Source organism: Schistocerca serialis, chromosome 11 (assembly GCF_023864345.2).
Source record: "Schistocerca serialis cubense isolate TAMUIC-IGC-003099 chromosome 11, iqSchSeri2.2, whole genome shotgun sequence".
Classification (NCBI taxonomy): domain Eukaryota; kingdom Metazoa; phylum Arthropoda; class Insecta; order Orthoptera; family Acrididae; genus Schistocerca; species Schistocerca serialis.
In genome coordinates, this window is record NC_064648.1 from 172,656,533 (window position 1) to 172,673,490 (window position 16,958).

General features: G+C 42.4%; 1 protein-coding gene across 1 annotated transcript in view; it reads right to left on the reverse strand.

The window, feature by feature from the left end:
- LOC126426603 (uncharacterized) overlaps positions 1-16,958 on the reverse strand; it is a 272,243-nt gene that overhangs the window by 173,046 nt on the left and 82,239 nt on the right. The window contains exons 16-17 of the mRNA XM_050088496.1: positions 16,361-16,622; positions 2,458-2,635 (exon numbers count right to left, since the gene is read on the reverse strand). Of these exons, the coding sequence (XP_049944453.1) occupies positions 2,458-2,635; positions 16,361-16,622 (440 nt within the window). The remainder of the gene's footprint in view (positions 1-2,457; positions 2,636-16,360; positions 16,623-16,958) is intronic.

Below are 16,958 nucleotides of genomic sequence, written 5' to 3' on the forward strand. Positions count from 1 at the left end.
GTCGAACATTTTTTAAATGCCTGTTGCACAGCCTGATCTGGAACACACTTCCACGCATCATAAATCAATTGGCACACTAGCGACAAACTTGCGCGTTTTACACATCATGTCGATGTCAGTTGTCTGTCGCTTTTTGAAAGCCTGTTTGTGTACGTGCGTTTAAGCTTGTCCTTAAATGGTTTATTCATACAGACGTCAAGTGGTTGCAGAATTGACGTCCTCCTGCCTGGAATTACTGCCGAGTTCCTTTGCTTTCCTCTACTTTTCATTTTACTGCAGGTGTTGTATGGCCTGCGTACGCATCTAATACCAACAAGCTGTGTAAACCGAGCATTGGCAGGGTGACGATTCCAACCACGCCTAATCCAGTCCAGCACCGTGTCCTCCGAAAACTACCCAGTGTCGTTTGCTTGCAAAATTACACTTTTTGGAAACACTTCCGATTTTGGTAAAGTCCTTGGCTTGAAAACTATGTATGGGGGTAATTTATGTCCATCTGCATTGCAAGCAACCATGATGGACGTCCGCTGTTTTTCACCCCTTGATTTCAACCGTAAAATTTGATGGCATGTCAAAACATACGGGAGTTTGGTCAGCATTTCCTATCTGACCAAGAAGGCATTGCTTTTCTGTGCGCCGCCTAATTATGAAGCACTGAAGTTCTTCAAGTTTTTCTTCATAATTTTTCGGCAGCCTCTGTGCAACTGAAGTTCATCTCCGAAATGAAAAACCCGAGCGCTTCATAAACAGATCAATCGAGCTGCGACTAGCCTTAAAATTTTCAATTTTTTTTTCTCTAGCAATTTCATGTGTCTTAATTTTTATAATTTTGGCATTCACAGGCAGTAATTTCCGATGCTGTTCCTTAACAAATTCATGTAAAATCATTTCTAGTGCATGATATCGGTCACACTTTGGCCCACTAAACGCTTTCCTGCTACTTGAACATTCAAGTAATTTGTCTCTCTGCAGTCACCATCGCTCTCATCAATCCCGTATCGCAGACCTGCAGCAAGATTAGAACTTCGTTCCGCAAAAGAAATAACTCCCCTCTTGAATTTGGCACTATAATGGAAGGGCTTCATTATGGTTCACTAACACCAACAAGCCCTTCACAAAATTCCACGAAGCAATAGGTGCTGGTACGTGAAATCTTAATGAGCCCCAGCGTATCAACTTGCACAAAAATCCTAAAGCCTTGTGCATTGTTGGTATTTTTGTGTAAAGAAATTTATTTTTGTTGCTACGAATATTTGAAAGGCTGCTACATTCGAAGATGAACAATACAGAATTTCTATTTACTTCTTTGGATAATGTGTGAAAATGGAGTGGTCGAAACTCAGGGAGGAGAAAAAAGCTCATCTTATACCTTTTTTTTTTTTTTTATTTATTTACTGACGCAGAGGTTTTGGCGCCATTATTTATCTTTGTGCCTGCAAAGCATGCCTGTGTAGTGCTACATATATTCGAAGGCAGAAATTAGCTGTGGCAGCATCTACCAACATTTTTCAGAACTTCCGCTTACTTTGCATTCGATTCTAAGCTGCAAGCGGTTTTTTGGATTACAAAAACTGGAAAAAAAGTGCAGCTTAGATTTGAGTAAATACAGTATGCTTGGGTTGGGTCTCTAATATGTTAAGTGTGCATCACATCTGCCTCTCAAAATTAAGAGTGCTCTTAAATAATTCATTATCTATACACTGCATGCAAGAGACTCCACTTCAGAATGTATTAACAAAAGGGATTCAAACTTACCAATTCCCCAAAACAATTTGTGTGATTTCATCACTGAATGAAATACAGCATGGGGTTTCAGAGAAACAGGGATGGGAAACTATTTTCCACAAATGTCATATTTGTGTGATTTTGCCTCACAATGCACTACTGGATGGCATTTGAATTCACTAAATCTATCAAATAATTTTCCACAAACTCCACATTTGTGTGGGATTTCTCCTGATTGCATGATAGCATGTCTCTGAAAGTAACAACCAAAGGCAAAGAATTTGCTACATACATTACACTTGCACGGCTTTGTATATGTGCCTGATGTACAACATAATTTAGATCACTTTTGAACAGTTACTGATTTGACAATATACCTGTGATACACGATCAATGTTAGTGACATGAATTGTTAACACTGACTGTGTTGAAAGAAACAGACACTTGGTCTTTTCAGCTTAATTCATCTTTGCACTACTCACTAGAACCACTTACCTAAACTATAAGCAAATAAGTGAATAGCAGAATCCTGTCATTGTCTTTCATACTCAAATGCTTATTCAGCATCAAATCAGTGAGGAACACTTCTCCACATTATCTAAAACCATTAGACTGTGGTTCTACACCATCAATACAAATGAACACGTGCATTATGAGAACGGATTTTGATGAAAAACTCTGTAGACATGAAAGGCAGTTTGAGATAGAAAAGTTGTGATCCATAACACTTACATTATTTGTACTGCAGAAGGAATTATCCTCTTCTGTGGTAATTCCTTGTGTCATAACACGACAACTGGCAAAGTGTGTCAACCTCTCTTGAGCCATTATCGACTCATCGTGGGTCACATTTTGAAGATTACTTTCTTCAAATGAAGCACTGTCATTCCCATCAGAAAGTCGGGTAGACCTGAAACATAATGAAACAAATAAAGATGTACAAAACAGTTCAGTCACGAGTACATTAGTAATAATCTTGATTTACTGCTAAGTAAATTGATTAGTATGAACATAAAAGTGATGATTTAGTTACTTCACCAGACTAAAAATATATGATAAAAACACATTCACACACAAAAAAAATTATTATTACAAGAGAGGCACTGAAAGAAAACAGACATGTATTTACCATAGAATATTACGATATTTCACTTCTGTGGTTCATAACGTTATGGGAAATGGAAACCAGAACAATTTCATTCAGATCTGAATTCAGTTTTCGGACAGAAAAAGAAACTCAGATTTTCCTTTCCCTGTAAACCGCTTTCAGCAATACTTGAGACATGTTGTTGTTGTTGTTGTTGTTGTTGTTGTTGTGGTCTTCAGTCCTGAGACTGGTTTGATGCAGCTCTCCATGCTACTCTATCCTGTGCAAGCTTCTTCATCTCGCAGTACGTACTGCAACCTACATCCTTCTGAATCGACATGGTGTATTCATCTCTTGGTCTCCCTCTACGATTTTTACCCTACACGCTGCCCTCCAATGTTAAATTGGTTATCCCTTGATGCCTCATAATATGTCCTACCAATCGATCCCTTCTTCTAGTCAAGTTGAGCCACAAACTTCTCCTCTCCCCAATCCTATTCAATACCTCCTCATTAGTTATGTGATCTACCCATCTAATCTTCAGCATTCTTCTGTAGCTCCACATTTCGAAAGCTTCTATTCCCTTCCTTTCCAAACTATTTATTGTCCATGTTTCACGTCCATAGATGGCTACACTCCATACAAATACTTTCAGAAATGACTTCCTGACATTTAAATCAATACTCGATGTTAACAGATTTCTCTTGTTCAGAAACGCTTTCCTTGCCATTGCCAGTATACATTTCATATCCTCTCTACTTCAACCATCATCAGTTATTTTGCTCCCCAAATAACAAACCTCCTTTACTACTTTAAGTGTCTCATTTCCTAATCTAGTTCCCTCAGCATCACCCAACTTGATTCGACTACATTCCATTACCCTCGTTTTGCTTTTGTTCATGTTCATCTTATATCCTCCTTTCAAGACGCTATCCATTCCGTTCAACTGCTCTTCCAAGTCCTTTGCTGTCTCTGACAGAATTACAATGTCATCGGCGAACCCCAACGTTTTTATTTCTTCTCCATGGATTTTAATACCTACTCCGAATTTCTCTTTTCTTTCCTTCGCTGCTTGCTCAATATACAGATTGAATAACATCGGGGACAGGCTACAACCCTGTCTCACTCCCTTCCCAACAACTGCTTCCCTTTCATGTCCGTCGACTCTTATAACTGCCATCTGGTTTCTGTACAAATTGTAAATAGCCCTTTGTTCCCTGTATTTTACCCTTGCCACCTTCAGAATCTGAAAGAGAGTATTCCAGTCAACATTGTCAAAAGCTTTCTCTAAGTCTACAAATGCTAGAAACGTAGGTTTGCCTTTCCTTAATCTAGCTTCCAAGATAAGTTGAACGGTCAGTATTGCCTCATGTGTTCCAATATTTCTACGGAATCCAAACTGATCTTCCCCGAGGTCGGCTTCTACTAGTTTTTCCATTCGTCTGTAAAGAATTCGCGTTAGTATTTTGCAGCTGTGACTTATTAAACTGATAGTTCGGTAATTTTCACATCTGTCAACATCCGATTTCTTTGGGATTGGAATTATTATATTCTTCTTGAAGTCTGAGGGTATTTTGCCTGTCTCATACATCTTGCTTACCAGATGGTAGAGTTTTGTCAGGACTGGCTCTCCCAAGGCCATCAGTAGTTCTAATGGAATGTTGTCTACTCCCGGGGCCTTGTTTCGACTCAGGTCTTTCAGTGCTCTGTCAAACTCTTCACGCAGTATCATATCTCCCATTTCATCTTCATCTACATCCTCTTCCAATTCCATAATATTGTCCTCAAGAACATCGCCCCTGTATAGACCCTCTATATACTCCATCCACCTTTCTGCTTTCCCCTCTTTGCTTAGAACTGGGTTTCCATCTGAGCTCTTGATATTCATACAAGTGGCTCTCTTTTCTCCAAAGGTCTCTTTAATTTTCCTGTAGGCTGTATCTATCTTACCCCTAGTGAGACAAGCCTCTACATCCTTACATCTGTCCTCTAGCCATCCCTGCTTAGCCATTTTGCACTTCCTGTCGATCTCATTTTGAGACGTTTGTATTCCTTTTTGCCTGCTTCATTTACTGCATTTTTTAATTTTCTCCTTTCATCAATTAAATTCAATATTTCGTCTGTTACCCAAGGATTTCTACTAGCCCTCGTCTTTTTACCTACTTGATCCTCTGAAGCCTTCACTACTTCATCCCTCAAAGCTACCCATTCTTCTTCTACTGTATTTCTTTCCCCCATTTCTGTCAATTGTTCCCTTATGCTCTCCCTGAAACTCTCTACAACCTCTGGTTTAGTCAGTTTATCCAGATCCCATCTCCTTAAATTCCCACCTTTTTTCAGTTTCTTCAGTTTTAATCTACAGTTCATAACCAATAGATTGTGGTCAGAGCCGACATCTGCCCCTGGAAATGTCTTACAATTTAAAACCTGGTTCCTAAATCTCTGTCTTACCATTATATAATCTATCTGATACGTTCTAGTATCTCCTGGATTCTTCCATGTATACAACCTTCTTTTATGATTCTTGAACCAAGTGTTCACTATGATTAAGTTGTGCTCTGTGCAAAATTCTATCATGCGGCTTCCTCTTTCATTCCTTACCCCAAATCCATATTCACATACTAAGTTTCCTTCTCTCCCTTTTCCTACTACCGAATTCCAGTCACCAATGACTATTAAATTTTCGTCTTTCTTCACTATCTGAATAATTTCTTTTATTTCATCATACATTTCCTCAATTTCTTCATCATCTGCAGAGCTAGTTGGCACATAAACTTGTACTACTGTAGCAGGCGTAGGCTTCGTGTCTACCTTGGCCACAATAATGCGTTCACTATGCTGTTTGTAGTAGCTTACCCGCATTCCTATTTTCCTATTCATTATTAAACCTACTCCTGCATTACCCCTATTTGATTTTGTATTTATAACCCTGTAGTCACCTGACCAGAAGTCTTGTTCCTCCTCCCACCGAACTTCACTAATTCCCACTATATCTAACTTCAACCTATCCATTTCCCTTTTTAAATTTTCTAACCTACCTGCCCGATTAAGGGATCTGACACTCCACGCTCCGATCTGTAGAACGCCAATTTTCTTTCTCCTGATAATGACGTTCACTTGAGTAGTCCCCACCCGGAGATCCGAATGGGGGGACTATTTTACCTCCGGAATATTTTACCCAAGACGACGCCATCATCATTAACCATAGAGTAGAGCTGCATGCCCTCGGGAAAAATTACGGCTGTAGTTTCCCCTTGCTTTCAGCCGTTCGCAGTACCAGCACAGCAAGGCCGTTTTGGTTAGTGTTACAAGGCCAGATCAGTCAATCATCCAGACTGTTGCCCTTGCAACTACTGAAAAGGCTGCTGCCCCTCTTCAGGAACCACACGTTTGTCTGGCCTCCAACAGATACCCCTCCATTGTGGTTGCACCTATGGTACGACTATCTGTATCGCTGAGGCACGCAAGCCTCCCCACCAACGGCAACGCAAGGTCCATGGTTCGTCCGGGGGAGGGGGGGGGGGGGGCCTTGAGACATCTGGTCTACTAAAATGTAAATCTGAACTTCTTCTTCTTGTGTTGTCTACCTGTATATACGAGGGGCGTTTGAAAAAATCCATGCAAAGTCCAAGAGATGGCACCACCAGCACGTATAAGGTCATGTTTTGTTAGTGGCATCTTTGGAAATAATGCCCATCAAGTTTCAGCCATACTGGTCTATTTCTTTGTGCTTGGCATTTGTCCAAATCAAGGAAGTCGAGTATTGTCAAAAAAATGGACGAAAAAGAATTTCGTGTGGTGATTAAACATTACTTTATGAAAGGCAAAACATCTCAGGGGACTAAAGAGAAGCTTGATAAACATTACGGTGACTCTGCACCTTTGATTAGAACAGTTTATAAGTGGTCTCAGAATTCCTGGAGTGTTCATATGGGCACGAGTGATGCTGAACGTTCTGGACACCCAGTGGAGCTTATGACTCCAGAAATCGTTGATGAAATCCGTGATATGGTGATGGATGACAGAAGAGTTAAGGTGCGTGAAATTGCTAGTGCTGTGGGCACCTCGAATGAAGGGCTACACAATATTTTGAATAAACATTTGGACACGAGAAGGTATCCGCAAGGTGGGTTCCGCGATTGCTCACACTTGAGGCAATTGTTTGAAGTGTTGCAAGGATGGTTTGCAGCTGTTCAGGAAGAATCCGCAGGACTTTAAGCGTCGTTTCGTCACTGTGGATGAAACATGGATACATCAGTATACTCCTCAGACCAAACAACAATCTAAACAATGGGTTACCAAGGGAGAATCTGCACCAAAAAAGGAGAAGACCATGCCTTCGGCTGGAAAGATTGTGGCCACTGCCTTTTGGGATTTGCAAGGGATAATCCACATCAACTATCTGGAAAAGGATAAACCTATTTACAGGTGCATATTATTCATTGTTATTGGACAGTTTGAAAACCGAGCTGCAAGAAAAACGCCGGAGACTGGACCGCAAAAAAGTCATTTTCCATCATGACAATGCACCAGCACACACCTCAGCAGTTGTGGTCACAAAATTAATGGAAATAGGATTCCAACTCATTTCACATCCCCCCCTATTCTCCAGACGTGGCTCCCTCCTTCTACAATTTGTTCCCCAATTTGAAGAAACTGCCGGCGGGACAAAGATTTTATTCAAATGGAGAGGTGATTGCAGCAACTAATAGCTATTTTGCAGACTTGGTCAATTTGTATTATTCGGAAGGGATCGACAAAACAGAATAGCGGTGGATGAAGTGAGTAAGACTCAAAGGAGACTATGTCAAAAAATAAAAGAGGTTCACCTCAAACATGTAAGTAGTTTTTATTTTTGCACGGACTTTTCAAATGCCGCTCATAAATGTCATTATAGGGCAGCAACATATTATGTATAAATTCATCGCCAAAAGATCTCACTTAGCAAATAAAATAGAATGGCATGGAACAGTGTGTGTTTAGGGAGCTTCCTGTATTATTATTATTATTATTATTATTATTATTATTATTATTATTACTATTATTATTACTAATTCATATTTGTGGACAACATTGAATGTTCAGAAATTAATTATATCATTCATTCATTACTTGCCTTACAATCAAAACTGAAAGAACTTGTTTAGAGATCTTGAACACGCCTGTAACTCAATTACTTTTATTTTGTCAATCGGCACACACAAAAAGGAAAGAAAAATTGGTAGCTGTTAGAATTATCCTTTTTCGAGCTAGAGCACCCATTCGTGTGCACGCGCGCATGCGCGCGCCCGCACACACACACACACACACACACACACACACACACACACAAAATTATGCCCCTAAATGACACCAGCTAGATACACAATGTGTGTGCTGCATTTTTGTGGTGAGGACTGTGCCAGATGGGGGGTGGGAGGGGGGTGGAAAGGGTGGGTGAGATTGGGGGGGGGGGGGGGGGGGAGAAAGGGAAGCCAGCGAGAGGGATTTGGGGGGAGTGGCTAACAGCTCAGAGATGGAGGCAACCGGTATGCTAGCTAGGAATGTGGGAGAGAGTGGTAGCTGGTATATGGGCTGGCACACCTACAGTGGGAAGGGGCACATGCTGAAAGTGACAAAGTAGGAGGGGGTGACAGGATGGGGGCAGCAGAAACTGTTGGGTGGAGCACGTGGGTTGAGGTCAGGATGATTTTGGGAGCAGTGAATATGTTGTAAGGATAACTCCTATCTGTGCAGTTCAGGAAAGCTGGTGGTCGACGGTACGATCCATATAGCTCAGCTAGTGAAGTAGTCACTGAAATTGAGCACGTTCAGGGTGGATACATGGACAAGGAAAAAAATTCCCCGATTTCTCCCAGATCCGAATTAAGTACAGTCTGGGACCACGCACGTGCTACCTTTATGTATAGAAGAAAACAACAATTTCCTACAGTTATACTACAACAAAGTTTTGAACGTACTTAGGTAACAATTCTGGTGCAGCTCCGACCACCAGGTACACGTGCAGAGCACCAGAGCGCAGCTACTCGCAGGAAATTCAAGACAAGCTACTGTCATCTCTCTAGGAGCAACTCGATCACGTGTCAGCAAATTGCAAACGAGGCTCTCTAACAGACCATCACACTGTGCACAGTGCCAGTTGTTGCCTACCAGCCGTAACAAACAGCCACCGACTGTCAATATCGACTAGTTGCCTCGAGAAACAAAAGCTGGTCCAGCGGCGGAACTGAAAACCGTACATTTATCATTCGTAATGCTTGTGAAGCATGATTCAAATTCTTCCGTCTGTGTGACAGCTAAAGTGCTCGTGTGACGTTACGTATCCCGTGCTGCAGTCGGTTCACAAAAGTGAAATGAGCACGTACTGTCCTCATCTATGAGTATGAGAAGCAGTACTTGATCGTATCTGTATTTACACCTCTGTGCTACAAAAATATACAGTTCAATTGAAGCAAATCATTTAAGATCTCTGAAAATGCGTCATCCTCGTATGATTTGTCGTACAAAAAAGGCAGGAAATGTGACAGTGATAACGAAAACTGTTACTGCCGTGAAATGTGTTGCCAGTAACATATTTTTGATAGACATCAAATGTACAGCTAGGATAGATTTTTTTATGTAGCAAATGAATATCACTGTAAGATTACATCTAAATCTAGGCCTTGAGAAAAAGCATTCAATTTCACCATTCAATAAATATCAGTTACCAACATTATTATCCTGCTGCCTTCGCATCTATCACTTTTTTACATGGAACAGGAAAAATGTCAGACTTTGTGACACTTCACAGAAGCTGCCAGTTTCACAATATGTCGCTAGAACTGTGAATTTTGCATTTATGATAAACGAACAATTCTCCTGTCCTTATTCACAGCCCACAGTGATTGATTCAACTAGCCCTCATGATATTTACCATGTGTGCAATTTACTTTATATTGACAGCAAGCATGGTGTGGGTTCCTGTAGTCATGTCCTAGTTCGTGAACCACGGTCAACGTATGAGTGGCCAAGTAAGTGGTCCCGACAGTCGGGATACCAGTTACTTTGGAATAAGGCTGGGCATCTCGGACATATTCTGAGTCGTGGTCACCTTTGTGCTCATACGGCAAAGACTACCAAATCCACCGGTTAGTCCCTCAACCGTTAGGGGTAAAACTCAAGGCAAGTAAGGCTAGCAACCTGCTTCCCTGGTACTTTAAATATGATGCTGGCAACAATCAGAGCAAAATGCCTCGGACCTTCGGAGGTGACGGAGTCCCACCTCTAACTGACAAACCAGGGACTCCTAAGATACGACTCGGCAAACAAATGGTAATGAGATGGGGAGCTATTAATATCAATGGGGGCTACTCTTGGAAGAAGGTAGAGCTGGCAGAGGCTGCAAGTAAGATGGGGCTGGACGTTTTAGCTGTTAGTGACATTCGGGTAAGGGGTGAGAAAGAAGAGGAAGTGGGAGAATACAAGGTCTACCTGTCAGGAGTCAAATCAGGAATATCACAATGGGGTGTAGGGCTTTACATCAGGAAAGAAATGGAACCCAGCGTAGTTGCAGTAAGGTACGTAAACGAACGACTGATGTGGATAGATTCGACAGTGTCTAGCAAGAAAATTAGGATTGTGTCAGTATATTCGCATTGTGAAGGGACTGATCAAGATAAGATGGATAGTTTTTATGAGGCACTCAGTGATGTTGTAGTTACAGTAAAGGACAAGGACAGTGTTCTGCTCATGGGTGATTTTAATGCCAGGATTGGAAACCGAACAGAAGGGTATGAAAAGGTTATGGGTAAATTTGGAGAGAATATGGAGGCCAACAGGAACGGGAAACAACTCTTGGATTTCTGTGCCAGTATGGGCTTAGTAATCACAAACTCCTTTTTTAAACATAAGAACATTCACCGGTATACTTGGGAAGGCAGGGGAACCAGATCTGTCATTGACTATATAATAACAGATCAGGAATTTAGGAAGGCTGTGAGGGACACACGTGTATTCAGGGGATTCTTTGATGACACTGATCATTATTTAATCTGCAGTGAAATTGGGATTGCGAGGCCGAAAGTGCAGGAGGTCAGGTCCATATGTAGGAGGATAAGAGTGGAGAAACTTCAGGATAAGGAAATCAGGCACAAGTACATAACAGCGATCTCAGAAGAAAGGTACCAGTTAGTTGAATGTAGTCAATTACAGTCATTGGAAAAGGAATGGACAAGGTACAGGGACACAGTACTAGAAGTGGCTAAAGAATGTCTTGAAACAGTAGTGTGTAAAAGTAGGATGAAGCAAACAGCTTGGTGGAATGACACAGTCAAGGCAGCCTGTAAAAGGAAAAAGAAGGCGTATCAAAAATGGCTACATACTAGAACTCAGGTAGACAGAGAAAGTTATGTTGAAGAAAGAAACAAAGCCAAACAGATAATTGCAGCATCCAAGAAGAAATCGTGGGAAGACTTTGGAAACAGGTTGGACACTATGGGTCAAGCTGCTGGAAAACCATTCTGGAGTGTAATTAGCAGTCTTCGAAAGGGAGGTAAGTAGGAAATGACAAGTATTTTGGACAGATCAGGAAAACTGCTGGTGAATCCTGTGGATGCCTTGGGCAGATGGAGGGAATATTTTGAAGAGTTGCTCAATGTAGGTGAAAATACGATCAGTAATGTTTCAGATTTCGAGGTAGAATGGGAAAGGAATGATGATGGAAATAGGATCACATTTGAGAAAGTGGAGAAAATGGTCAATAGATTGCAGTGCAATAAAGCAGCTGGGGTGGATGAAATTAAGTCGGAACTCATCAAATACAGTGGAATGTCAGGTCTTAAGTGGCTACACAGGATAGTTGAAATGGCCTGGGAGTCGGGACAGGTTCCATCAGACTGGACAAAAGCAGTAATCACACCAATCTTTAAACATGGAAACAGGAAAGATTGTAACAACTACAGAGGTATCTCTTTAATCAGCGTTGTGGGTAAAATCTTCTCAGGTATTGTTGAAAGGAAAGTGCGAGTATTAGTTGAGGACCAATTGGATGAAAATCAGTGTGGGTTTAGGCCTCTTAGAGGTTGTCATGACCAGATCTTTAGCTTACGGCAAATAATGGAGAAGTGTTACGAGTGGAACAGGGAATTGTATCTATGCTTTATAGATCTAGAAAAGGCATATGACTGGGTTCCTAGGAGGAAGTTATTGTCTGTTCTACAAGATTATGGAATAGGAGGCAAACTTTTGCAAGCAATTGAAGGTCTTTACATGGATAGTCAGGCAGCAGTTAGAGTGGACGGTAAATTGAGTTCGTAAGGCAAGGCTGCAACCTGTCTCCACTGTTGTTCATGTTATTTATGGATCATATGTTGAAAACAATAGGCAGGCTGGGTGAGATTGAGATATGTGAACACAAAATAAGCAGTCTCGCATATGCGGATGACTTAGTTGTGATGGCAGATTCGATTGAAAATTTGCAAAGTAATATTTCAGAGCTAGATCAGAAATGTAAGGACTATGGTATGAAGATTACCATCTCCAAAACGAAAGTAATGTCAGTGGGAAAGAAATATAAACGGATTGAGTGCCAAATAGGAGGAACAAAGTTAGAACAGGTGGACGGTTTCAAGTACTTAGAATGCATATTCTCACAGGATGGCAACATAGTGAAAGAACTGGAAGCGAGGTGTAGCAAAGCAAATGCAGTGAGCGCTCAGCTACGATCTACTCTCTTCTGCAAGAAGGAAGTCAGTACCAAGACTAAGTTATCTGTGCACCGATCAATCTTTCGACCAACTTTGTTGTATGGGAGCGAAAGCTGGGTGGATTCAGGTTACCTTATCAACAAGGTTGAGGTTACGGATATGAAAGTAGCTAGGATGATTGCAGTTACTAGTAGATGGGAACAATGGCAGGAGGGTGTCCACAATGAGGAAATCAAAGAAAAACTGGGAATGAACTCTATAGATGTATCAGTCAGGGCGAACAGGCTTAGATGGTGGGGTCATGTTACACGCATGGGAGAAGCCAGGTTACCCAAGAGACTCGTGGGTTCTGCAGTAGAGGGTAGGAGTCGGGGCAGACCGAGGAGAAGGTACCTGGATTCGGTTAAGAATGATTTTGAAGTAATAGGTTTAACATCAGAAGAGGCACCAGTGTTAGCACTGGACAGGGGATCATGGAGGAATTTTATAAGGGGGCTATGCTCCAGACTGAACGCTGAAAGGCATAATCAGTCTTAAATGATGATGATGATGATGATGATGATGATGAGACTACCAATAGTTTTTATACGCACCACAATCTGCAACTTGTATATCATGTCACGTATTATCATGCTTTACTATATATATGTGTGTGTGTAGGCACAGCTTCACTAAATTCGAGGGTTTTCATCAGTAAGCAGAGAAAAATTTTTTATTGCTCAGAAAAGTTTGAAATAGGAATGTAGATGATGATGCTGATATCTCACAGCAGCCAACTTTATTTTGGAATATCTTCAACACTATCATCTGCTACCTCAAACCCTGAAATTACAACAACAAACTTGTGTTACCAATTCATTATCAAGGGCCACGCATTGTAGGTGCAAATGTCTTGACAAACATGGCTGACATGATTCCAATACTAATGTATATCTTCATAAGTGCTTATCTTCCTTCTGATTTACCATCCAAACATTTCACAAGATGTCAGCTCAATTACATAGGCTTCTACTATCCTATATAAAATTTTAGACCATATTTACAAAAAGCTTGGAATATTAGAGCACCCACAGAATGCTTAATTGAGCTCTCTGTCTTTAAGGATGGCAGGTCAAGATGTAGTTAGTTATATTAATACCTCAGTAACACTCTTCAGACCCACTTGGGCAACAAACACGTACACTTCTACAATTGCACCTACTCTGTCTTACGTACTAAAACTTTTGCGAAATCCTACAATTGCACTGTTGGTCTGTACCTTGATCTTCACAGAAATGTTGCACTGGGAACCATAAAATGTCATTTTCTACGGTTTCGTTTTGAAGTTGCCCACAGCATTCCTCTGGCTGCTTTTTAATAACTCGTCTGCTTTCAAGAGGAGCTAAGGGAGCTTAAAACTATGCAGCCATACCTGGGGTAAGTGTACACCATTCATCAAAAAATTCAAAGACTGATATCGTTTCTGGCATACAGATCATGTCAGTTGAACTACAACTGTAAACAACAGATGTCCATATGACCAGTCAATTGTGAGCAGGCAGTGTTGAAAAGTGGACAAATAGTTGTAATGCATTAACATTGTTGTCACGAATTGCAGTGGAACAACATCTCTGACGTAAATGTTCGAGGCATTCCTCAGATTGTTTTGAAGGAGAGAGCGGAGTGTGCAAAGTTAGCCTCACACACTTCGATTGACATCTGCAAAAACTTAACTGAAATGCAAAATGAGAACAGTTTTTTTCTGCGAATATTAGCACACATGATGAAACTGCTGTTATCAATACGAACACACCACAAAATGAAAAAAAGTGCAGAAATTCACATTAAGAGTCAACACTTTGATGACGCAGCCGACATATGTACACTATGTGATCGAAAGTATACGGACACCCCCAAAAACATACATTTTTCATATTAGGTGCATTGTGCAGCCACCTATTGCCAAGTACTCCATATCAACGAGCTCAGTAGTCATTAGACATCATGAGAGAGCAGAATGAAGCAGTCAGAATACCTTACGGACTTTGAACGTGGTCAGGTGATTAGGTGTCAGTTGTAGTCATATGTCTGTAGGCGAGATTTCCACACTCCTAAACATCCTTAGATCTACTGTTTCTGGTGTGATAGTGAAGTGGAAACGTGAAGTGACACGTACAGCACAAAAGCGTACAGGCCGACCTCGTCTGTTGACTGACAGAGACCGCCGACAGTTGAAGAGGGTCGTAATGTGTAATGGGCAGATATCTATTCAGATCATCACACAGGAATTGCAAATGGCATCGGGATCCACTGCAAGCACTGTGACAGTTAGATGGGAGGTGAGAAAACTTGGATTTCACGTCCGAGTGCGGCTCATAAGCCACACGTCACGCCGGTAAATGCCAAACGACATCTTGCTCGGTGTAAAAAGTGTAAATATTGGACGATTGAATAGTGGAAAACTGTTGTGTGCAGTGAGGAATCACGGTACACAATGTGGCGATCCGATGGCAGGGTGTGGGTGTGGCGAATGCCCGGTGAACGTCATCTGCCAGCGTGTGTAGTGCCGACAGTAAAATTTGGAGGTGGTGGTGTTATGGTGTGGCTGCGTATTTCATGGAGGGGCTTCCTCCCCTTGTTGTTTTGCGTGGCACTATTGCAGCACGGGCCTACATTGATGCTTCCCACTGTTGAAGAGCAAGTCGGGGATTGCGACTGCTTCATTCAACAATATCGAGCACCTGTTCATAATGCATGGCCTGTGGCGGAGTGGTTACACGACAATAACATCCCTGTAAAGGACTGGCCTGCACAGAGTCCTGACGTGAACCGCATAGAACACCTTTGGGATGTTTTGGAATGCCAACTTCGTGCCAGGCCTCACCGACCGACATCGATACCTCTCCCCAGTGCAGCACTCTGTGAAGAACGGGCTGAAACCTTCCAGCACCTGACTGAACGTGTGCCTGCGAGAGTGGAAGCTGTCATCAAGGCTAACGGTGGACCGACACCATATCGGATTCCGGCATTACCGATGAAGGGCTCCACGAACTTTTAAGTCATTTTCATTTTCAGCCAGGTGTCTGGATACTTTTGATCACATAGTGTACCAATCTGACGAGCGATTTGATCGACGCATCCCAAGGAGAATGTTTGTGACAATTTCTCATGGACATATGAACAATCTGCGTCTTGTACTCAAGTTGGAGATGAGGGTGGGGGGTGGGGGTTGGGGGGGGGGGTAGGGGTGGGGGGGATAGCATCTGAACATAAAAAGCATTAACTCCAACGGTGAGTAGCAGTCGACAGTGAGAGTTTTGTTTACCACTCCGTTGTTGAACCTCATCAGACACAATTTTTTGTAGCTCTCTTGTACTACATTCTTGAATCTGACTCTACTAGGTATCAATGCTGTGTAGTACTGTCACCTAAGGAAGCCCGTGTTAACTCGGTGTCAAACTGTAGAAATCGTATTGACGGAAAGGTTGTAATTATTATGCTCGAGTTAGTAGGTGAGAAATGGCAAGTTCTTCGTGCACAGTCCTTTCTGAGGAAGAGACTGTTGAGCTTTTAGAGTGAAAATGAGAATGATGGTGACTTAGGGGACATCGCTTTTGATGTGAAAGTGAATCATTTAAAAGCAATTAAGTGAAATGACAATGGAAACAGCGATTTAAAGAAGAGCACACGAAGACGAACTGTGTATGCATTACACAGTGCAAAGAATTAAAAGCCTCATCTTAACTATTCTGAATTTTCTACTAGTCCAGTCTCGAACCTGTGTGGACCGACAGCAAATAAAGAATTTTAACAAGCCTCAGATTGATAAAAATGCGAGTTTTCCGAGGACACAGTCACATTATAAGGATCCGAACCGTTCTCGTACCTGGTGCAGTGCGGAGATGCGGGGGGAGGCTCAGTGCCACTGACTGCGGCACCGGCTCCGCTGCCGCCAGCTCCGGACTCCGGCAGCCGCGACTGCTCCTCCGACAGGCCGGTGTGGCGCCGCCAGTTGCGACGCTTCCGCAGACTGTGGCGAGTCGGCACTCGGCGTGCGCCGACCGCAGCCGTCGGGCCCCCGAAGAACGCCCGCTTGACGTGTTGGCGGCGTAATCTGCCCATCTCCATTATGTCCTCGTACCGCCGATCTGCAACCGGTACACACGGTAAATGTTCGGTGCGTGGGTCGTCCGAGAACTCGTCAGGACACTCGCCTTCACCGAATGTGAAGTCTCGCAGGTTATCGGCCAAACCACGGCACTACGTCATCGCACAGTTTCGAATAGTTTGCTACCCGTCATCTTCGGCAGAGTGTAGGATAAATTTCCAGTTCGCTCCTTTATAACCGCCGGACTGTACACGACTCTGCTGGGGGCCCAGCAGGCAGGCCGAACACGTGACCCCCCAAGGTATCGCTGGTCGAAGGCGGGGTGCCTCCCGGTAGGGTGGAGGAGATCTGGGTGTCGATCCGGTTATAGCTGTCT